General features: G+C 46.3%; 1 protein-coding gene across 1 annotated transcript; it reads left to right on the forward strand.

The window, feature by feature from the left end:
• Positions 1–931: 931 nt before the first annotated feature.
• On the forward strand, positions 932–23,133 carry LOC123409597 (splicing factor 3B subunit 2-like). The gene is made up of 16 exons (XM_045102453.1): positions 932–1,129; positions 1,186–1,283; positions 7,119–7,176; positions 7,351–7,548; positions 7,734–7,841; positions 8,939–9,014; positions 11,129–11,202; positions 14,442–14,456; positions 16,400–16,495; positions 16,584–16,679; positions 16,889–17,007; positions 17,125–17,215; positions 21,908–21,993; positions 22,065–22,158; positions 22,363–22,916; positions 23,028–23,133. The coding sequence occupies exons 1-16, from the start codon at positions 932–934 to the stop codon at positions 23,131–23,133; spliced, it is 2,067 nt and encodes a 688-aa protein (XP_044958388.1).
• The last annotated feature ends 383 nt before the right edge of the window (positions 23,134–23,516 follow it).

The raw sequence follows: 23,516 nt of genomic DNA on the forward strand, positions 1-23,516 counted from the left end.
AGATTTTCCTTCCACCAGAAATAATAGGCATCACGTCCACATATGCTTATCCTATAAACAGTTTGACCAGGTGCCTAGCCTATAATTGAGGGAGTGGTTGCACAACTCGCCGAATTATTTAATAATAAAACTTGAATAGATGTTCTTATTGGATTGCATAGGAACCCGTTAACCAGATTCATCCTATCCTATTGGCTTGCTCCTACGTAGAGTGTGGACACGTGGAGATCAGTTAGCCAAGTGGTAGTTACCACTGCTTGTATATATATATATATATATATATATATATATTATTTGCTGGACTGGGGTCTCTCAAAATTATGGGGCCTGTGCGGTCGATCAATTTGGCCTTCCTCGTCAACAAGCCTGCATAAACCTCATAAGTACACTCCATATACGAAATATCTCTCCATGGACCAGACACCGATTCATAGAGGCAAGCGAATGCTTGCGTGTGCATGTCTTCTAGGTTCTCGGTGACCCAGATAAAGACAAACTTGAGTTATCTTGAGGTAAGTCGAATGATCCTTGAGTAGTTTCTCTAGAGGTATGGGTTAAACCAACAACCTAATTAGTGTTTCTTTCCGAGTCATTTGTTGGATATAATAGTTTTCACACGAAAAAAATATCATGTGTGAGATTTCAAGCATATGTTGTCATAGTTCTTATGTCTCCCATACTTCCATTAATATAGGAACCCATTAATATATATATATATTTATAAATAGTCGGTGAAATTTATGGGTTTTATCCTACAAATGTTGTAGCCGATAGATATCGTAAATGTTGGAGCCCAACTTGGATTGGGCCCAACAAACGACCCAAACCCACACACACACACAAGTCATCAAGACCGACGAGCACAGTCCACAAGCTAGAGCAAAAAGCCCGTCTCTCCTCGATCTCGTCGCCTCTACTGACCACGACGATCATGCCCCCCGCCACCCCGACCGCCGTCGCCACCGCGGCTAGCCCCACGCCGCGGGACAGCGGGCGCGGACACCCCCACCGCCTCCGCCGCCGCAGGCCGAGGAAGAGAAGGGCCGCGGGCGCCAATGCGGGGGCTGGCGAGGGCTCCGACGAGAGCGCCCGCCCCGCCTGCCCGACCCCCGCCCGCAGGCGAGCTCCGGTTCCGCCGCCCCGTAATCCGCTCGAGCCGCAGCCTAACGCCATGGCCCCTTGCAGGTGGAGGTTGAGTACGTGCCGGAGAAGCCTGGCCTCGGCGCCGACGACCCCCTCCTCCTCGGCGCCTTCGCGACCGTCTTCGAGAAATTCGGCCTCACGGACCTGTCACACCCTACCTAGGAATTTCAGCAAGAATGCGATGAACTCGTTCACAGATCGAAAGAGGAAAGGGGAAAGTAGCCCCTCTAGGGTTTATATTGATATAAAGTGTACTGTAAAGTAAATAAGCTTCTTAGCAATTCTCAATGCTCATTACAGACGCGAGCACCTGGCTTTATAGCCTGCTGGCCACAGACAACGGCAATCGGCAACGGAACTTAAACAGTAACGGCAAGTGAAACGGTACAGTGACGGCGAGCTGTGCGAGCCGTTGGATTCAAGCGATCTCGGTCGTTCATTAACTGAAGATGGCGCCACACTGGTCTTGCAGGTTCAATACTGACAATGCCCCCGGGAAAGATCGAACTTGTCCTCAAGGAGGTCAGCGATTGAACCAGCGATCGACAGTAGCCTTGAAAAATGCTGGAAACGTCTTCTTCATGAATGCGGCATCTTCCCACGAGGATTCATCCGGAGGTAGGTTTGCCCACTGGACGACCGGCAGGTTGTTGCGAGGAATTTGGCGTGTCTCCAGAACCAGGACTGGCTCGGTGAGGATCATCCCATCGAATCGTACCAAAGGAAGTTCTAAGCAAGGAATCGCCTTAGGTCCCACGTGCTTCTTCAACTGGCTGACATGGAAGACTGGGTGGATGCTGGTGCTCTCTGGCAGAAGGAGCTTGTAGGCGGTAGGCGACGTGTCCCACTTTGGCAATTATGCAGATAGGGCCGTAGTACTTGCTCTGGAGCTTGATGTGGGTACGCAGTCCGAAGGCATTAAGGCGATAGGGTTGCATTTTGAGGTACACCATATCTCCAACTTCCAAGATCTTTTCTGTGCATTTCTTGTCAGCATATTTTTTCATGCGAACTTGAGCAGCAATGAGGTTTTCCTTTAGGTGCTGGAGAAGTGCTTCTCTGTTAGAGAAAAACTGATGTGCATCTGCTGTCATATTGTTAGACAGAATGTTCTCACATATGTTGGGTGGTGGATATCCATAGGCAGCCTCGAAAGGTGTTTTTTGGAGGGAGTTGTGGTATGCTGTATTGTACCAATACTCTGCCATGGCCAGGTGTTTTGCCCATTTCTTGGGCTGCATTGAGCTGAGACAGTGAAGGTAGTGTTCTAGGCATTGATTCACACGCTCTGTTTGTCCATCAGATTCAGGGTGGTAAGCAGAACTGTATCTTAGGTTAATGCCCATGCCCTTAAAGATGTCCTGCCACAGCTGACTTGTGAAGATTCGATCTCTGTCAGATACAATGGCCAAAGGAGGACCATGTAGTTTAATCACATTATCAATGAAGGCTTGGGCAACTGTTTGAACAGTGTATGGGTGAGATAAAGGAATGAAGTGGGCAAATTTGGATAGTCTGTCTACTACCACTAATATAACATCATGTCCATTTGATTTAGGTAACCCCTCAATGAAATCCATGCTCAAGTGTGTCCACACCATATCAGGAAGTGGTAGAGGATCCAGATATCCTGGGTAAGGGCAGTTTTCTCCCTTGTTTTTCTGGCACACTGGGCATGTTGCCACAAAATTGTCCATTGCTTGTTTCAGCCCTGGCCAGTAAAATATCTGTTGATTCTGTGATAAGTTGCTTTTCTGCCAGAGTGACCCCCAATAGCTGATGAATGAAGGGTTGTGGGTAACTTTGTTCTTAGTTCCATGTCCTTCCCCACATAAATCTTCCCCTTGTGCCTAATGATCCCTGAGTGTAAGCTGTTTTGGTTTTCAGCATGGTTTGGTGAAAGTAATAGTCTCTCCAACAGTGCTTGACATGTGTTATCTTGGGTATAAGAGTGTTCAACTGCAGAGATCCATTGGGGTGTAACTACAGAAATAGCCATGATAGAATCTCTTCTAGACAGTGCATCAGCAACAATGTTCTCTTTTCCTTTCTTGTATTGCAGGGTGAAATTGAATTCCAGCAGTTTGAGCATGAGCTTGTGCTGAATGCCTGTGGAAATCTTTTGGTTTGTAATGAATTGTAAACTTTGATGATCAGTTTTGATGATGAGATCATTCCCCAAAAAGTAGTGTCTCCACCTTTTGAGAGCAACAATGATTGCAAGAGCTTCTTTTTCATAAGTTGATAGTGCAGCATTTTTGGGACAGAGAGTGGAACTGTAATAAGCTAGTGGCCTTCCCTTCTACATCATGACTGCTCCTATTCCCTCTCCAAAAGCATATTTTTCCATGGTGAATAGCTCAGAGAAATCAGGAAGTGCTAGTATTGGTGCCTGAATCATAGCTTGTTTTAGGTTAGAAAAAGCAGTGTTTGAAGAGTTGTCCAGTTGAAACTGTCTTTCTTCAGAATATCATGCAGTGGCCTAGAAAGGGTACCAAAGTTCTTAATAAACCTTCTGTAATATCCACAGAGACCTAAGAATCCTTTGAGTTGCTTAACTGTAGTAGGAACTGGCCAATCAGCAACTGCAGTGATTTTGGCAGGGTCAGTTGATACCCCTTCTCGAGTGATGATGTGGCCCAGGTAGTCCACTTGTCTGGAAGCAAACACACATTTAGATTGTTTAACAAAGAGCAGGTGTTCCTTTAGGAGCTGGAGAACAATTTGTATGTGCTCCAAATGTTCAGAAAGGGGTTTGCTGAAAATGAGGATATCATCAAAAAATACCAATACAAACTTCCTGAGATATGGACCAAATATGTTGTTCATCAGAGCTTGGAAAGTCCTAGGTGCATTAACTAGTCCAAAGGGCATCACCAGGAATTCATAGTGACCAAAATATGTCCTAAATGCAGTTTTGGGTATATCTTGCTCATTCATTCTCACCTGGTGATAGCCAGATCTTAAATCCAATTTGGTGAAGTATGTAGCTCCCTGGAGTTCATCCAGAAGATCCTCAATCACAGGTATGGGAATCTTATTTTTTATGGTTGCAGCATTAAGTTTCCTATAGTCAATGCACATTCTCCAGGTGCCATCCTTTTTCATGAGCAAAATTGCAGGGGAGGAATATGGACTTCCATTGGCTCTTATAATCTTATCTCTGAGCATGGAGTCAATTTGTCTCTCCAGATCATTCCTTTGCATGTGTGGTACTCTGTAGGGCCTAGAGTTTGGTGGTACTGCTTGGTCCTTAAGGGGAATCTTGTGGTCATGGTCTCTCTTTGGAGGTAATCCCTTTGGTTCCTGAAAAACTTCAGGGAACTGTTGTAGTACTTCCTGAACTGGTGGTGGAATTTCCTATGGAGCTGGTACTTTGAGAGAAGTGTCCCTGATGAGATGCAGAACATACCCAGATGCCCCTAGAGCTAATAATTTGTCCACTTCATTTGCTTCTATGGGGGTTGCATCAGCTAGTGTGTCACAGGCTCTAATTGTCACTAGAGTTTGCTTATCCATCATAGCAGAAATCTGTCTTGGGTTTTAATGAAAAGCCACAGGGCTATGTTGTTCCATCCAATCACTGCCTAGAACTATATCATGTCCAGAAAGATCCAGTACTCTGAACTGTTGTGTAAATTTGGTATTGCGTGCAATAAAAGTTGTGGGTGGAACATAGGAGCCAGACCACAGTGTCCCTCCTCCAGCAACAGCTACTGCCCTCGAAGTGTCTTTCAAGATGGTACAGTTAGTAGATAGGGAAAATTTGAGGCTGATGAAGGTTGAGTTGCTTCCAGAATCTACTAAAGCAATCCCCTGTTTTCCTCCAATCTGCACTAACAGAGATATAGTGTTGACATCGTCAGATTTCATTGCTTGTGCAGATAGTGTCATACAATTCTCCTCTTGTTGCAGCTGTACTTCCATCTCATGTTCCTTCACCTTTTCAGTATATTTTGCTTGTTCAGTGGGATCTTCCCCAACCAATACATTTAGTGCAGGAGCCATTTTGCATTTATGTCCATGAAACCATGCATCCCCACATCTCCAACACTTACCAGGTTCCCTGGCTCTTTGGTTGACAATAGCAGGTTTAGATTCAGTTGGTTTCTCCTGCAAGGCAGTGGTAAATTTCTGATAACCAGTGGTAGACTTAGTAGTTCCAGAGTAACTAGTGTAGGATTTCTTCTCAGCAGCTCCCCTTTCTAGGCCCACTGCTAACCAATAGGCCTCTGTTAGCCCAGTAGGTCTCAAGGCTCTAACTTGGAACTTGATTTGAGAACGCAACCCATTGACATAGCACCTTACAAACCAACTTTCATCCATGATAGGGTTATCAGACTGGACCTCTACCATTAGCTCTTCAAATTGGTCAGTATATTCAGACAGAGTGAGAGTGTTCTGCTTGAGGGTGTTAAATTTGTCAGTTAGGTCATAAGAGCTAGCTGATGAGAATCTGCGCAAGATCTCTTCACAGAATTGTGCCCAGGTTAACTGCTTTTTAAGGATCCCAGAGCGTCTTAACCAAACATTAGCTCTTCTTGTCACATAAAGATGTGCTAAGTTAACCTTGAATTCAGCTGGTGCTCCAGCCATCTGGAAGTATTTCTCACACTGTCTGATCCACCCTGCTGGGTTATCTCCATTAAAGCGGGGGAAATCCATACATGGACCTTTAGTGATGCTCTTCAGGAATTGTGTACACATCTCTTGGTCATGATGCTTCTGGAAGTCATCCCAGCTCTGACGAACTCCTGGTGGTTGAAACCCATGGAAACCAGGTGTTCTGGCCGTCTTATATGCTGCAATAGGAGTGGCATTTCCCGAGTGTATTTCCACTGGTTGATTGGCTCCGAACCCTGGTGGAATAGCAGGCCTGGGTACCTGGATGGGTGGTAGATGGGATCTGTGCTGCGGCCAGTCTTGATTTTTCCTGTTCCATCACCAGTCGTCGTCGTATTTCTTCAGACATGGCTCTTTCCACTGTTGATGTTTCTTTTTGTGGCAGATCAGGTGATGATTTGCCCTGTTGTGCTGAACTTGAGGATTCCGTGGATCGAAGGGATTTGAGAACATCTGCCATAGTCGACAGGTGTGAACTGAGGGTTGAGACTGCTTTCTGCACTCCATCAAGAACAGAGACCATCGTGTCCTGTTTGAGGTTTATGTTGTGGACGTCTTTCCGCAAGTCATCAACCTCGCCTCTCAGATCTGCAGTTTCTTCCCGATGCTGGATGAATCCGCCCTTCATGGCGAGTAGATCCGCAACTTCCGACTCCTCCAGGGTAGATTTGGAACGCCCCATCGTGATACAGTGGCAGAGAGAGGAATTTTACGGCCGGAACAGCTCCGGTAACCTGATCTGGCACTGAATCTTGCCGCCGCCTGAGAAAAACGCCGCCGAAACAGCACCACCCGTTGCTTGACGTGGGATTTTACTGGAGGAGCAAGGTGCTCTCCAACCAGTCTTGCTCAACGAGCTGCCGTCGAATTAGTCTACCGCCGCCATACCCGCCGACCCCGCCACCATCGTCGCCAAGTCTGCCGAGAACAAGGGAGGGAAGGGTGGGAAATTACTTGTGGTAACTACGATATATCTCTTCTCCGAGGAAAGACAGTGCTCATGATACCAATTGTCACACCCTAGCTAGGAATTTCAGCAAGAATGCGATGAACTCGTTCACAGATCGAAAGAGGAAAGGGGAAAGTAGCCCCTCTAGGGTTTATATTGATATAAAGTGTACTGTAAAGTAAATAAGCTTCTTAGCAATTCTCAATGCTCATTACAGACGCGAGCACCTGGCTTTATAGCCTGCTGGCGACAGACAACGGCAATCGGCAACGGAACTTAAACAGTAACGGCAAGTGAAACGGTACAGTGATGGCGAGCTGCGCGAACCGTTGGATTCAAACGATCTAGGCCATTCGTTAACTGAAGATGGCGCCACACTGGTCTTGCAGGTTCAGTACTGACAGGACCCCGATGTCGCCACGCCCGCCATGGTTTCCAGGGCCGCCTCTCCCCCCGCCCAGGTATCCAAGCCTTCCTCCTGCCTCCCCGTCCATTTCAGGGGAAATTTGGTAGGGTTTATGGTGGGGTTTTGGCTGGTTGTTCTGGCCGCGAGGGTTTGGTGCCTGGAACAGCAAACCTATTCTCTGGTTGAACTGGAGTTGCGACTGAAACGAGCAAAATTTTGTTGCTCGTAGGGCGGGGAGAATGAGAAGGAAGGCGTCGCAGATGCCGCGATGAACCAGGGGCCAGCTGTTGCTGATGCTGATGCCGAGCAGGTGGCCCAAATTAAGGAGGAGGAAGCAGTTGTCTTGTCGAAGAAGCAGAAGAGGCAGCTGCGGAGGATGAATATTGCAATGCTGAAGCAGATGTGCAGCAGGCCTGATGTTGTTGAGGTGCTTTCCCACTTTCAATCGCTCTTCTGTAACACCAATGTCGATGATTCGTTGAACTTTTACCTATTGTGCTCTGCCATACTGCCATCTATGTTGACATGTTGACGCTGTCGGCTAGCTGTGGTATGTTTTCATGAATGTGCTCTTCATCTCACATGTGATTTGTTGTTTGTCTCCCTTGCCAGGTCTGGGATGGGAACGCCCCTGATCCAAAGTTGCTCGTATGCCTAAAGTCCTGCAGGAACACCGTGCCTGTTCTGAGACACTGGTGCCAGAAACGAAAGTACTTGCAGGTTTATCAGTTGTGGAACATTTAAATTTTTTAGTATGGTAACCAAGTTTTGTGAAATTAGTTGCTCGGTGAGTCAGTATGCAGAAGATGGCTGCATTTTCTTCCAAGTCACCCAGGGAGCAGGTGTGGGAGCATGTGCCTCGGGGAGGCTTGGTTGGCCTGTTTTGTCCTACCATAAACTTGTAGTGTCCCTAAGATTTGGTCGCTGGGCCTAATTCCAATATTTAGCATGCTCTGCAATATTTTGGTTGTGCCAAGGCTTTTGTTGGTGCATAGTAGGAAAACTCAACTCATGGGCACGCTTGCTGCTTGTGCCCTTTTTGCTGACATAGCTAAGAGATAGTTGGTTATACTAATTAGTTATTTAATTGAGGCCCCCTTTTGCTGACATGGCTATAGATAGTTGGATGTACTAAATAGTTATATATCTGAGTAACAGGCTTTAAAAATTATTTTTTCTGAAATGTCAATCCAATTTGTGACCCGTTTGAACAGCTATATTCCTTGTGATTTAATCAGTAAATCAAGACCTGCATTGACTATGTTTTGATGAGAAGTAAATGTGGGATCCATGTGCCACATCAACAACTAGAGAAGTTGTCGTTGGCTGCAGTCCAATAATCTCAACCTTACTGGCATTTTGGAGACGTCTTGGTTATGCTTTACCAAATTTGTGGCTTGGCTACTTGGGGCAACAAACCAAACTATGCCCATAATGTCCAACATGTTTCGCCCTTCTTATATGGATGTGTAATTCTTGCAGGGACTGCTGTAACAATCGAGGAGGCTGGAAATGGTGTTGTACTACTTGAATGGTTTCTGTAGTTTATACAGGATTTTGTTTTCTGGTGGGGGTATATAGCATAATTGAATCTTGTGTGCATTCATTTGATGCATCTTGTGCTGTACATATTAGAGTCCATCTAGAGTCCTTGGCTTTTGATATTCCGTGCATTAGAATCAGATCATACTTCTTGAACTGTTATCTTTTTCTTGAGGACTACAAAATTCTAAACTCAAGATAGGATCTAAGACTGCCATATTCACCTATTTCTCTGTTCATATTTTTTGGATTCATGCATTATGTTGCTGTTTCAGGGAAAGAGGGATTTTCAAAAACAACCGTTCAAGCTTCCTGACTTCATTGCTGCAACTGGAATTGAAAAGATAAGACGGTGTTGGCTTTTCGCCACAGGATCGATCACATCAAAATATCACGAACACACGGGATAAACACTTTTAGCCAAGGGTGCGTCTCGCATCCTCTAATGCATCTCTTTATTTCTCATTTTCTCAAGTTATAGTTTTCTCCTTTACAACTCGATACGTTACAAAGCTATAGTCTGTCCATGTATTTATACATGTCCTGTCAAGCTCTTATGGTAAAATCTATCCTAATCTGACTCTATATTCTAATCGGACTCATACTAGTATTAGGAAAGTACAAACCAACTAAACCTAGATTCCTAAACTAATCATCCGGCAGCGTTGATCACACTACTAATCCTAACCGGACTCAATGAGCTAGCCTCGTTTGGATTATCCTACGTTCACCCCCTAATCCAAACTATCATACTCTTTACTCTACAAAACACGTATAAGACCGCATGTTCATCTTGTCATGTCGGTCGCCTCCAGTGACGCGGCTTACCGGACCGCAACTTTTATGTTCTTCAACGATGGCCACCACTTCATCGTCATCTTTTCTCATGCCGACGTGAAAACTGAAACCAACGATTATTCGAACTATCAGCCACGCTGCCACATCTTAGCATGCTACATGCAGACTAAACGCATAGCCTCATGTAGTAACTCGACTTAACTGGACCACACCCATCTTCATGTTGATCTTCATCTTCACGTTGCGACACGGAGATATCCCGCCATCTTGTCTCCGTGCACGTCTTCACCCCTTGGAGATACACCTTCATTGGAGCACCTCGACCATGACGTCTCATGCCTTCACGCCATGAAGATGCATCTCATCGGAGTCCCTCGACCATGACAAACGTCTCGCAGACTAGTACTTGGACCCAACTCCACACCTTATTCTTGTTGTCGGTGACGCATCTTACCAAACAACACTTCGCGTCCGGCGGCAACACAACTCGTCATGTACGAGCAACACATCTTTCCGTACATGAACTCGCCAGAACTTGTTAATCACAGACAGAAACGCAGGGCACAACTTCCCTTTTCCATCCTCTCAAGCTCTTAATTATCCTCCGCCAGTGACGCATCTCAACTGCAGCAGAAGACTCACACACCTGAGGTCTTGGACGCGCCTTACAAGAACTCACGTGCACACCTTGACAACGGCACATAACTTTTACCGTCTCCTCCTTGCACTCCCCAACGATGATCTCAATGAGATTCCTAGTGCCACAGCTTCAGCACCTCCGCAACCATCAAGGATCACCATTTCCTTGCCGACGACAGCATGTCGCCCTACTCCAAGTCGTTCCGTCGAACGACAATCACCTGCCGCCTCGCTTTCGACAAAACCCTCACCGCCTTCTCGTCGTCGCTCCGTCAAACGACTATTGCACAATCCTCCTCGTCGCTACACCAACGACTGTATCGCCCGCCCCGAGGCGCTAGTGGGGTTGCCACCCCGGGGCAAGCACAACCTCACCTCAACCTTGCTCTAATACCAATTGTTGGCTTTTCGCCACAGGATCGATCACATCAAAATATCACGAACACACGGGATAAACACTTTTAGCCAAGGGTGCGTCTCGCATCCTCTAATGCATCTCTTTATTTCTCCTTTTCTCAAGTTATAGTTTTCTCCCTTACAACTCGATACGTTACAAAGCTATAGTCTGTCCATGTATTTATACATGTCCTGTCAAGCTCTTATGGTAAAATCTATCCTAATCTGACTCTATATTCTAATCGGACTCATACTAGTATTAGGAAAGTACAAACCAACTAAACCTAGATTTCCTAAACTAATCCGGCAGCGTTGATCACACTACTAATCCTAACCGGACTCAATGAGCTAGCCTCGTTTGGATTATCCTACAGACAGGTAACTTACTTTCTTGGAGTTGAAGAAAATACATGGTGTTTGTGTTGGTTTCAGTGAAGCTACTATTCGGGTTTATAGGCTGACTGGCTGGTAAATCCAGTGTTATATTGGTAAGCTAGTGTCAGTGTCTGTTCTATCATGGGAAATGTTGCATGTTGGCTCAGTCCTGTGGCAAGTTGGTAAATTTTTGAAACTTGACTGCAAAAAAAGGAAAGCCTAATTGATTTTCTAAATGTTTATGCAGGGATACGTTGAGAAGGAGAACAACAAGGCATTGACACAGAAGCAACACAGACGGATGCTGCCCAAGAGGGGGAATATGGATATTGTAGAAGTTAATCATGTTGTTTTTTTAGGATTAGAAAAAAAATGCCAAACCGAGTCCTAGTAGTATTAGGATTCCTAGTCCTAGCCTATTTCCATAGTCCCTTGTGGACGTGTATAAAAGACACCCTAGGGGTGTTGATTGTAACACCAGAAAAACGAAAAGCAATACAAAGGAAAGGCTCGACACAGGCCTTTAGCCATCAAATCCATCGATCAGTTTTATTCGTGTCGCTAGTTACGCAAGTTCCGTCAAGTAGCCGGCCGAAGCAAGAATCGCGTAGGCACGCCTGTACAGCTGCATACGCACATTCAAAAGCCAACAATTGGTATCTAGAGCCTCGACGATCTACGATCTACAATGACGGACAGCGACGCTGAGTCGGTCAAGTCCGGCAGCGGCAGTGCTAAGGCGAACAAGAACGGCGACAAGGTGAAGAAGGGCGTCAAGTCAGCAACCAGTGGTGGAGGAACGAGCGGCGCCAACGTCCAGGCGCATCGCAACATCCCCATCCAGTACCCGATGCTCACCGACGCCAACTACGGCGTGTGGGCGGTGAAGATGAAGATTATTCTCCGAACCCTTCGAGTGTGGCAGGCAATCACGGACGACGATGTCGATGACGAGTCCGACGAAGGTGCCATGGCCGCCATAGCCCAGTCTGTGCCGGATTCCGTGCTGATGACATTGGCGGAGTTCGAGACGGCAAGAGAGGCGTGGAACGCACTCAAGGAGATGAGGATCGGAGAAGATCGCGTCACCAAGGCAAGGGCACAAGTGCTGAAGCGCCAATTTCACAAGTTGCAGATGGAGGAAACTGAATCGGTGAATGACTATGCCATGCATCTTACTACTTTGGTGGGAGAGATCCGCGCGCTTGGTGCAAAGCTCGATGAGACCGAGATCGTGGAGAAGTTTTTCAGTTTAGTCACTGATAAATTCACGTACATCATCAGCACGCTCGAGCAGCTTTACGACATCGACGACATGACCATAACGGAGGCGATCGGACGATTGCGGACATGGGAAGAGAATGCTCGTGGCTGTCGGAAAGGCAAAGGAGGAGGTAGTGACCAACTCATGTACTCGCGCGCAGATTGGGAGGCCCCAAGTAGCAAAGGAAGGTGTGACGGTGGCGAAGGCTCAAGCAACACGAAGGGCGATGGACAAACCGGAAAAGGCAAAGGAAAAGGCAAACCACAAGGTCGTGGTAAGGCGGGCCAATCTAAAGAGCAGAAACCACGGAACTTGGACTTGTCCGAGGTCAAGTGCTATAACTGCAATAAGATGGGTCACTTTGCGAAGGATTGTCCAAAGCCTAACAAGCGGGAGATCAAGGCAAATTTGGCAAAGCAGGAAGACGAAGGTCCAGGTATTCTGATGGCCAAAGTTTGTGATCTCGCTGAAACGGTGGTTGTGAAACCAAGCCGGAAGGTGCTACTTCATGAGGAAAAAGTGACACCAAAGTTATCCGGTGATCACAACGTGTCGTGGTATCTCGACACGGGTGCCAGTAACCACATGACGGGGTGCAAGGAGAAATTCCTCGAGCTGGAATACGGTGTTGAAGGCTCGGTCAAGTTCGGTGATGGTTCAGCTGTGGAGATTTGCGGGCAAGGATCTGTCCTCTTTGAGGGTCTCACAGGCGAACATCGCATACTCATCGGAGTGTACTACATCCCACGGCTGCGCAACAACATCATCTCTATTGGGAAGCTTGACGAGAATGGATGCAAGGTGAATATCGAGAGCGGAGTGATGACGATCTTCGACAACCTCCGAAACGTGCTAGCTCGTGTTAATCGCACACGGAATAGGCTCTATATCCTCAACCTTGATCAATCTCAACCGGAGTGTTGGCTTGCCAAGAGTGATGATGATTCGTGGTTATGGCATGCTAGATTTGGACACGTTAACTTCTACGCCTTGAAGAAGATGTCAAAGATGGAGATGGTATCCGGGATGCCAGTTATCGACCATGTTGATCGAGTATGTAACGGGTGCTTGGTTGGAAAACAGCACCGCAGGCCATTCCCTGCTCAGTCTACCTATCGTGCAAGTGATGCACTCGAGCTGCTCCATGGTGATCTATGTGGCCCTATCACCCCGACAACTCACGCTGGAAAGAAGTATTTCTTCCTTGTGGTAGACGACTACTCGAGATATATGTGGGTCATTCTCCTACGATCTAAAGATGAGGCGTTTGAAGCGTTCAAGAAGTTGAAGGCTGCAACGGAGATGGAACACAAGCTGAAGGTTCGCGCTCTACGGACAGATCGCGGCGGAGAGTTTACGTCGAATGAGTTCAACGACTACAGCGAGAAGATTGGCATAAAGAGGTTCCTCGCGGCACCTTACACGCCGCAGCAGAATGGGGTCGTTGAAAGGCGCAATCGAACCGTCGTTGACATGGCAAGGAGTTTACTCAAGAGCAAGAACCTGCCGGGGACCTTTTGGGGAGAAGCTGTCTCGACGGCGGTCTATCTTCTCAACCGGGCTCCAACGAAGGCGGTGGTCGGCAAGACTCCGTATGAAGCAATTTACGGACGTAAGCCGAATGTGTCTCATCTACGGACGTTCGGGTGCGTGGCACATGTGAAGACGGCGGAGCCACATCTCTCGAAGCTTGCCGATCGTAGCACCAAGATGGTGTTCATGGGATACGAGAGCAGTTCTGGCACCAAGGCATACCGTTTCTACGATCCACAAACCAAGCGTCTACGGTTTTCACGCGACGTCATGTTTGAAGAAAACCAAGCGTGGAATTGGAGCGCCGCAGCCGACGATGCTCCAAACAGTAACATATTTGCAGTTGAATTTCCAACTGACGATGATGCAGGAGAAGATGTCCAGGTGGTTGGCAAGACGCCGAACCAAGGTGGCCATAATGGTAGTGATCATCATGGTGCCGACACCGACGACGACGTGCATAGGTCGCAAGGAGATAGCGACAACAAAGCGCACGACACGGGTGGAGATCTCGATGACAACATCGACAACGAGGCGCATAGTGACGACGACAATCAAGATGATGGTCATGGTCACGACGACTACGCCGACGACATGGATGTCGATGACACACCAGGGTCTCAGCCGTCTTCCTCAAGTGCATCAACACCGACACAATTTGTGTCGCCTCCTTCGCAAGCCACAACAGATTCCTCAGGGCCTCGTCGCTACAAGACCCTCAAGAAAGTTTACAAGCTCAAGAAGGCACTTTACAGGTTGAAGCAAGCGCCAAGAGCTTGGAACTCAAAGTTAGACCGAAGTCTGGTCTCGCTCGGGTTCAAGAGATGTCCCCTCGAGCACGCAGTCTATACAAAGAACTCCAAAGGCTCAAACCTGCTAGTTGGAGTTTATGTCGACGATCTGATTATTACCGGAGATAGCGTACAAGAAATTGAACGTTTCAAGACGCAAATGAAGAACAAGTTTAGCATGAGTGATCTGGGATTACTCAGCTATTACTTGGGCATCGAAGTGAAGCAAAGCTCCGGGGAGATTTCCCTATGTCAATCGGCTTACGCGGTCAAGTTATTGGACAAGTGTGGCATGTCAGATTGCTACGCGACACAAGTTCCAATGGACCAACGTCACAAGTTGAGCAAGCGTAGCTCAAATCCGCCAGTGGACACCACAATGTATCGAAGCGTTGTGGGTAGCCTAAGATACTTGGTGCATACCCGACCTGACTTGGCTTATTCAGTCGGGATCGTGAGTCGTTTCATGGAGAATCCGACAACCGAACACATGAGCGCGGTCAATCAAATTCTACGCTATGTGAAAGGCACAATTAATCTTGGCTGCACGTATAGAAAGGGAAAGGAAGGATTGATCCTTCGTGGATATTCAGATAGTGACATGGCAGGTGATGTTGATGACCGAAAGAGTACAACGGGCATGGTTTTCTACCTTGGCCCGAATCCGATTAGCTGGAATTCTCAGAAGCAAAAGGTGGTGGCACTGTCTTCATGCGAGGCAGAATACATAGCGGCAAGCACGGCGGCTTGTCAAGCAGTGTGGCTGAGAAGACTCCTAGCTATTCTTGCAAAGAGGGAGGTGCAGAAGGTGTCACTGAAGATCGATAACCAAGCTGCAGTCTCGTTGTGCAAAAATCCGGTTCATCACGAAAGGAGCAAGCACATAGATACCCGGTTCCACCATATCCGGGAGTGCATTGAAGAAGGGTTGATCGAGGTTCAACATGTGAACACGAAAGACCAACTTGCCGATATTTTCACCAAGTCCCTCGGTCGACAGAAGTTCATCGAGATGAGGAGGAAAGTCGGAGTGCAAGAAGTGAAGTCAAGCAACAAGATTAAGGAGGTGAATGTAGAAGTTAATCATGTTGTTTCTTTAGGATTAGGAAAGAAAGCCAAACCGAGTCCTAGTAGTATTAGGATTCCTAGTCCTAGTCTATTTCCATAGTCCCTTGTGGACGTGTATAAAAGACACCCTAGGGGTGTTGATTGTAACACCAGAAAAACGAAAAGCAATACAAAGCAAAGGCTCGACACGGGCCTTTAGCCATCAAATCCATCGATCAGTTTTATTCGTGTCGCTAGTTACGCAAGTTCCGTCAAGTAGCCGGCCGAAGCAAGAATCGCGTAGGCACGCCTGTACAGCTGCATACGCACGTTCAAAAGCCAACAGATATGGATTATCAGGTCAACATACCCACCTGCATATCATAGTAGTTTAGTTATGTTGCCACAGCTGCAAATATGAAGCCATTTGTGGGTTTTGTTTCCTCTGTTTTCTTCCATACAACCATGAGTACATATATTGCTACTTTTTAGTTCCTTCTCTAGTTTTCTTGCTGTGTTTGTATTTGAGGCCCTCTTTTTATACAAACTTAAATCCTCTATGAACCCATCAGAGTAACTCCCTGAGTGCCATTCTATTGTTTTGGGAACTTACACAACTAATAATGTTGATCTGCCCACAGTTATTAGTTTGTACCATGGTTCTCATTCAAGGCTAATAATGTTAGGCATTGTTTTCCACAGGTTTTGCATGATGCATTCTTTAAATATCAAACAAAACCCACATTGACTAGTTATGGTGATCTGTATTATGAAGGGAAAGAGTTTGAGGTACGTAATCTTCAATATTTACACAACAAGAAACAACAGACACCATCCATGAGTCCATATATGGTTCTGATGCTAAGTTCTACTTGCACATTCGACAGCCGAAGCTTAAGGTAATGAAACCAGGTGTGCTATCCGAGGAGCTTAAAAATGCTCTTGGTATGCCTGATGGTGCCCCGCCCCCATGGGTTACCAGGATGCAGGTATGTATTTTCTAATCTATGTTTGTCTGGTTTTCGTACTGACAGTGCTTTCATCATTAGCCAGTTGACCCCAATTCATTTTTTCCAGTTCTTTGGTCCTCCACCCTCTTATCCTTATCTGAAGAACCCAGGTTTTAATGCTCCAATCTCTCGTGGAGACAATTTGGATGATGTGCCGGATGAGGTACCTTATCTAAATTTTTTGCTTTTCACACCATTTAATTATTTGTACACGTTCTTTCTAAACCTGTCATTGTTTCTTTGCACCATATCCCAGTATATGAAAAGGTTTTTTGGATTCCTGCAGCAAGGCAAACCTTGTAAAGAAAGTTAGTTGCAGTGTATTGTGGTTTTCGTGAGCAGAACTAACATTTGCTTTCTGCGATTATCTAGGAAGAACCTCGTGACCGCAGCAAACACTGGGGAGATTTGGACGAAGAAGAGGATGAAGAGGAAGAGGAGGAGGAACTAATTATTCATGAGGAAATACAGTCTATTGACACCATATCAAGGTCTATACTTCTGCCTCTTGTTGCCAGCTATTTTGGTTGTCAGTTACCAGTTCTTATATTTGAATTAAATAGTGTAGTAGACGCTTGAGTATTTGATTTTCCTTATTTCTGGCACAGTACTCTGGCTTGTGTGGAAACACCTATTGTTATTGACCTTTGGAAGTTGAGCAAGGAGCCAGATAACCAAGCAGAAAGGCCATTATACCAGGTAAATAAACTACTCTCTATGATCGAGAAAGTAATTGGTGTTAATCTTTTTTATACTCCCTCCGTTCCAAAATTCTTGTCATACATTTGTTTAGATTTGAATGTATCTAGTCACGTTTTAGTATTTAAATACATCCATTTTTAGACAAACCTAAGACAAGAATTTTGGGACGGATGGAGTATATAATTAAACCATTCTGTTATGAGAAAATTGCCACTATACCACTAATGGAAACCGCAAGTGCCAAAATACCACTATAAAAAACCAAAGTGCCAAAATAACACTGCTCTCTTAGTTTTTCAGACCAGAATAACACTTCCGTTAGATGTCAAACATATTCTGTTAGTCAAACCGTTAGCATCTGTCAGTTTTTTTGGGTATTTCCAAAATGCCCCTGATCTCTAAACCTAGTCCCGTATTCCCCATCGTTCTGCTCCCGGTCTCTATCCATGGCGTGCGTCCGCTCGCCCCGCCGCCCTCCCGCTCGCTCCGCCGCCCTCCCCTAGCTTCGCCCCCGACGACGCCGCCCTCCCGCTCGCCCCCGACGACGCCGCCCTCCCGCTCTCCCCCGACGAGGCCGCCCTCCGCTCGCCCCCGACGAGGCCGCGGCTCGCCCCCGACGAGGCCGTCCTCCCGCTCGACCAGGCCCTCCGCTCGCCCCCGACGAGGCCGCGGCTCGCCCTCGACGAGGCCGTCCTCCCGCTCGACCAGGCCTTCCGCTCGCCCCCGACGAGGCCGCGGCTCGCCCCCGACGAGGCCGTCCTCCCGCTCGCCCCCGACGAGGCCACCCTCCCGCTCTCCAGGGTCCCGACGCCGCCCTCCCGCTCGCCCCTCGACCAGGCCCTCGACGGCCTTGCTGCTGGCCCTCCCGCTCGCCCCTCGACCAGGCCAGCGACGGCCTTGCTGCTGGCCCTCTGGGTGAATATCTGATGCTTTAAATCTGATGTTTTTATTCTAAATGATGATCCTCTGTTTCCATTTTTAGATTCGATGGGCGATTTCAAAGTAGAAATAGATGTTCAATCTTACTTGACGGTTGTAGACGGCAGAAAAGTGTATACAAGGGGCAGAACATGGAATTTTCTGGCTGGTCGGGGCTTGTCCATTGCGCGGATAAAGGAGGTTGTGGAGGGGAGGTACACATGGTCTGCTGATCAGAGAATGGTCATTTGGTATGGATCCGGAGGTAACACCGTCCCATTGATCTCTGAATCAGAGATAGCTCAATTGTTTGACATATGTTCTAACACAAAAATAGTAAGGTTCGGTGTGACCATTGAGAGTAAACAACAACAGAATGAACCAGCCCATGTTATGACCGAGGAGATGGATGATCAGCCAGTTCAGGCTCCATTCTTTGCTTGGCCTAAGCAAGCCTATGAAGGGGAGTACGAGGATGATGAGCCTGTGGGATGCAACGAGGAGAGCACCTATTTGCATGAGGAGAATGTTGAGTCAAAGGAGAATGCTGAGCCACAAAAGAATGTCGAGCCAAAGGCTGCAAGAGTTCCATTGGGAACACTGGATGTGGACAACTCTTATGATCCACAACATGTGCGAGGGGATGATGAGGCTTTACTTGCGAACAATATGGCTCCTACTTATATCCATGATAAAAACAATCCTCGAATTGAAGTAGGAGCCACATTTCCTAACTCTAAAGCATTTAAAGTTGCTTTGAGACAATTAGCAATTAGAGAAGATTGGTCCTTTGGCACGCAGTATAGTGACCCTCAAAGATTTAGGGCTAATTGCACTGATGAGGATTGCCCATGGAGGATACATGCCTCAAAATTACCTAACACAAAAACTTTCATGGTATTGTATAGGAGCTCTCATTGTATAGTGACCCTCAAAGATTTAGAGCTTATGTTATTGTTGATTTCTTTCTTTTTACTGTTGTTTATTTGGCACTTATGTTTCTTAATGTTATTGTAGGTAAAAAAACTCCCTTTTGGCCATACTTGTGGGAGTACCAATTGCAGCAAAGGAATGGCAAATAGAGATTGGCTTGCTGATAAAGGGAATGTTGCACTTGAGGAGAATCCCACGGTGAGTGCAAAACAACTTAGAGAAACTTTGCAAAAGGAGTATGATATTAAGCTTCAGTACACCGATGTTTGGAAAGGAAGAGCTCGTGCAAAGGATCAATTGGAAGGTACATATAAGGAGAATTTCAAGCAATTGTGGAACTTTAGAGCCGAATTGTTGGCAACCAATCCTGGAAGTATATTTGAGATAGACATAAAAACAACTACCAACAAAAGGAGTGACGTTGTGCATGTTTTCAATAGGTTGTTCATTGCCTTCAAGCCATGCATTGATGGGTTCTTGGCAGGGTGTAGACCATATTTGGGGGTTGATGCAACATTTCTTAGTGGGAAATATACCGGACAATTGGCAGCCGCAATTGGTGTGGATGGGCATAGTTGGATGTTTCCGGTAGCATTTGGAATATTTGAGAAAGAAAATATAGAAAATTGGGTATGGTTCATGGAGCAGCTGAAATTGGCTGTTGGAGAGCCACAAGGGCTTGTAATCCATACAGATGCATGTAAGGGGTTGGAGAATGCCGTTTCTAAGGTCTACCCAAATTGTGAACATAGAGAATGCATGATGCATCTAATGCTTAACTTCAAGAAAAAGTTCAAAGGTGACATACTAGATAATATGTGGCCTGCAGCTTGGACCTATGAAGTAGAGAAGCATGCATCTAGGATGGCAGAAATACAAGCACAAAGTGTTGAAGCAATAGCCTATTTGAATATGCATCACAACCGTGTGTGGACAAGAAGCAAATTTTCAGCAATGACAAAAGTTGAGTATGTCTGCAATAATTTGGCAGAGGTCTTCAATACTTGGATTAAGGACATGAAGCAACTTGCACTTGTTGAGCTTTTGGACAACCTGAGGGAAATGATAATGAAATTGTTCGAGAAAAGGAGAGCCGTTGCCGAAACGCTGCTAGGTTACATACTACCTAGTGTGATAAAGGAGTTGAATTTGAAAAGCAAGGGGCTGCACTATTTGGAAGCAAGGGCATCACCAAATATAGCTGAGATTTCAGGAAATGGATGGAGGCACACCGTTAACTTGGAGAAAAACGAGTGCTCTTGTAGAAGATGGCAGATTTGTGGTAAGCCATGCACACATGCTCTTCGGTTCATATTCTCCAAAAAAGCCAAACTAGAGGATTATATTGATGAGTGCTTCTCAGTGGCAAGGTTCAAAGCGGCATATGAGGGAATTCTCATGCCAATTAGGGGTAGGTCCCAATGGCCCAAGGTAAATCCTGGATTTGATATGATCCCTCCCAAGCTTACCAAGAGTGCTGGACGTCCAAGAACTAGGAGGATAAAGAATTACACTGAAGGTGGAACTGGCAGAAAACACAAATGCAAAAGGTGTGGAGCATTAGGTCATCTTCGAAAGACATGCAAGGAGCCAGAGATTGAAAGTGACGCGGACCGAGATGCTACTCCTCCACGGTAATTATTTCATGAGTCAAAATTTCTTTCACTTGCTGCCAAATGTCTTGCATATTAATTGTATTGAACTGTAGGAAAAAATCAAAGGTTGAAGCAAGCATCACAGCTACTTCTTCTCCTAAGACACCAACTAAGCAAGGTACTCAGCTTGGTAGTCCTACAAGTCCAATGACAAGGCAAAGGGCAACAGCTATTGCAATTGCTTCAACACCTCCTAGTGCATCTACAAGGAGCAAAATTGCTGCTCCTAGCCCTTTTCTGTGAGTTCAGTTCATTTGATTGTGAGAAGCATGATTTTTCTGTGAAAACATTCGGATTCCAAATTGCCTTCATCCTGATCTTTACTTTGTTTTCTCTCAAAACAGCAATGCCATGTGAAGGAGGATATCAGGAAGCTTTTGGATGTTGACCGTCCTAGATTATAACTTGTAGTAGATTAATTAGATGTTATGTAATCGGAGTCAGTACTAAGACTGTTTGCAACCGTGTATGCATGCATAGTAGGCACAATGGTGTACAGGAGGTGCTCTTTTGGTATGCTATACTGTGTTGTGACTTATATGAACCATTTTGTGTCTGTTTTCTATGTTGAAGAGGTAAGGGCATTCAAGTCTTTTTCAGATGATGTTAGTCTCAGTTATGAACCAGTGCTATTTTGGCAAGTTGGCTTTTACTAGTGGTATTTTGGCATGTTTGGTTTTGACTAGTGGTAGTTTGGCTATTGGCTCTTCTGTTATAGCACTATTTGGCTTGGCTAGTCGTAGCTATTAATCGAAAGGCTGAAGCCGATCTTTATTAAGATTAGAAAGAACAGTTACAGAGCGGCGATGGACGCCAGGTGTACAAACAGGGCAAGTGCCACAGCGAAGCCTCGAGGCCAAGTGCCTAAAACACAGGACGCCATAAAACAGAGAGCCCCTACCGGCAAGGCAAGCAAGCCATGACTCAGACCTGCTGCTGCAGCACAAGCACAACGTGAGCACGCCATCTAAAAGGCTAGCAGCCTGCCTCACGCCAGGATCGCAGATCCTCAATGATCGCTTCGACCACCCTGTCCGGAGACGATGCGACGCCATCAAAGATACGAGCATTACGCTCCTTCCAGAGATGCCAGTGCACCAGAATCACCACCGCATCAAAGTCCCTCTTAAACCGTTCAAGACGTAGCTATTAATCATCATTACTTTGTTTCTTCACTATGAAGGTTCTTGAACAAAAAGAAGTAAGGATCACCCATAGGGCGTTGTTCGCGTCGAGCCATGCATATGTTTCCCTGGCCAAACCTACCGAGTAATCCTCCCCCGAGTCCCTTCTAGTTTGTTAACCAGGGAATTCACACGCCTCATGTGCTCACTTTGCAGGTACATGCTGGTTGGAGCGCAAGATACACCGTCATCATCAGGCGGCAATTTCAGTGATGGACCTCGGGAGTTGGGAAAGCTTCCAATTGACGAGGTAACTTATCTACTTAAATGTTACTTTTTACACCATCTAATTAATCCTACGTTTCTTTTGGAAAGGAAACCTGCTATTATTTGTTGCCAACAGCCTAGGCACCCAACCCAGTATGCGAAAATGTTTTGGGATTCAGCACGACAAACTTTGTAAATGAAGTTAGTAGTGAGTAGAACTAACATTTGCTTTATGCAAATTATGTAGGGAGAACCTATTGATCGCAGCAAATGCTGGGGAGAACTGAACGAAGAAGAAGAGGAAGAGGAGGAATTGGAAGATGGTAAAATAGAAAAAGGCATTCTAGAAGAAGAGGAGGAGGAGGAACTGGAAGAGGGGGAAGCAGAAGAAGGCACTCTGGAGGAGTTGGACGAGGAGGGGGAACTGGAAGATGGGGAAATAGAAGAAGCTACTCGGCAAGCAGAAGAGGAGGAGCTGGAAGATGGGGAAATGGTACAAGGTATTCGGCAAGAAGAGGAGGGGGGACTGGAAGATGGGGAAATAGTGGAAGGCATTCAGCAAGAAGAGGAGGAGGAACTGGAAGAGGGGGAAATTGTAGAAGGCATTCAGCAAGAGGAAGAGGGAGAGGAGGAACTGGAAGAGGGGCAAATTGTACAAGGCATTCGGCAAGCGGAAGAGGAGGAGGAGGAACTGGAAGAGGGGCAAATAGTAGAAGGCATTCGGCAAGAGGAAAGGCAGGAGGAGGAACTGGAAGATGGGGAAATAGTAGTAGTCATTCGGTCTGGTGACACCATCTCAAGGTAATTCTATATACTTGTGTTCTTCCATTGCGAGTCACCATATTAAATTTTGTTTTCAATCATATATTGCATTAGACACTTGGTATTCACTTGTCCTTGTGGCTGTGATAGCAGCACTCCAGCTGGTGCGGAAACACCTTATGTTATCGACCTTCAGAAGCCGTGGAGGAAGGAGCCCGAGAAGCAGGCAGAAAGGCCATTATACTGTTGGAACTAAACCCGACGTAGTATGTCGCCGTATCCGGATTGTATACGGAGCAGTCTCCTATTAGTAGTAGGATTGAAACTTCTATACGAGGAGGCTAGAGTGGATCGGTCCTAGCTACTATATGTACGCAGCTATACCCCTGTACTACAGATTAAAGCAACAGATATCGACAGGACCGAGACGGTCCTTTAGCTATCAATCTTGTATTCTAGCTTGCGCGTGTCTTGGCGAGTTGCAGCGTCGTTCGAATCAGCCGACGGCTGGTTGTTCACGTATGTGCATGTGCTGCGTACCGTGAGAATCCATCCACCTCCTAGCCAGCCTGCTAGCTCCTCGTGCTTGTACAGCCGGCTGATTGCTAGCTTGATCTAGCTAGCTTTACACTGGGTCGC

This window comes from Hordeum vulgare, chromosome 7H (assembly GCF_904849725.1).
Source record: "Hordeum vulgare subsp. vulgare chromosome 7H, MorexV3_pseudomolecules_assembly, whole genome shotgun sequence".
Lineage (NCBI taxonomy): Eukaryota > Viridiplantae > Streptophyta > Magnoliopsida > Poales > Poaceae > Hordeum > Hordeum vulgare.

What these genes read in the sequence shown, in the direction of transcription:
- LOC123409597 (XM_045102453.1), top strand. Translation starts at nt 932, where the DNA reads ATGCCCCCCGCCACCCCGACCGCCGTCGCCACCGCGGCTAGCCCCACG. An exon ending in CCGCCCGCAGGCGAGCTCCG is followed by an intron (nt 1,130 to 1,185) that starts GTTCCGCCGCCC and finishes GGCCCCTTGCAG; the next exon opens with GTGGAGGTTGAGTACGTGCC. An exon ending in AGAAACGAAAGTACTTGCAG is followed by an intron (nt 7,842 to 8,938) that starts GTTTATCAGTTG and finishes TTGCTGTTTCAG; the next exon opens with GGAAAGAGGGATTTTCAAAA.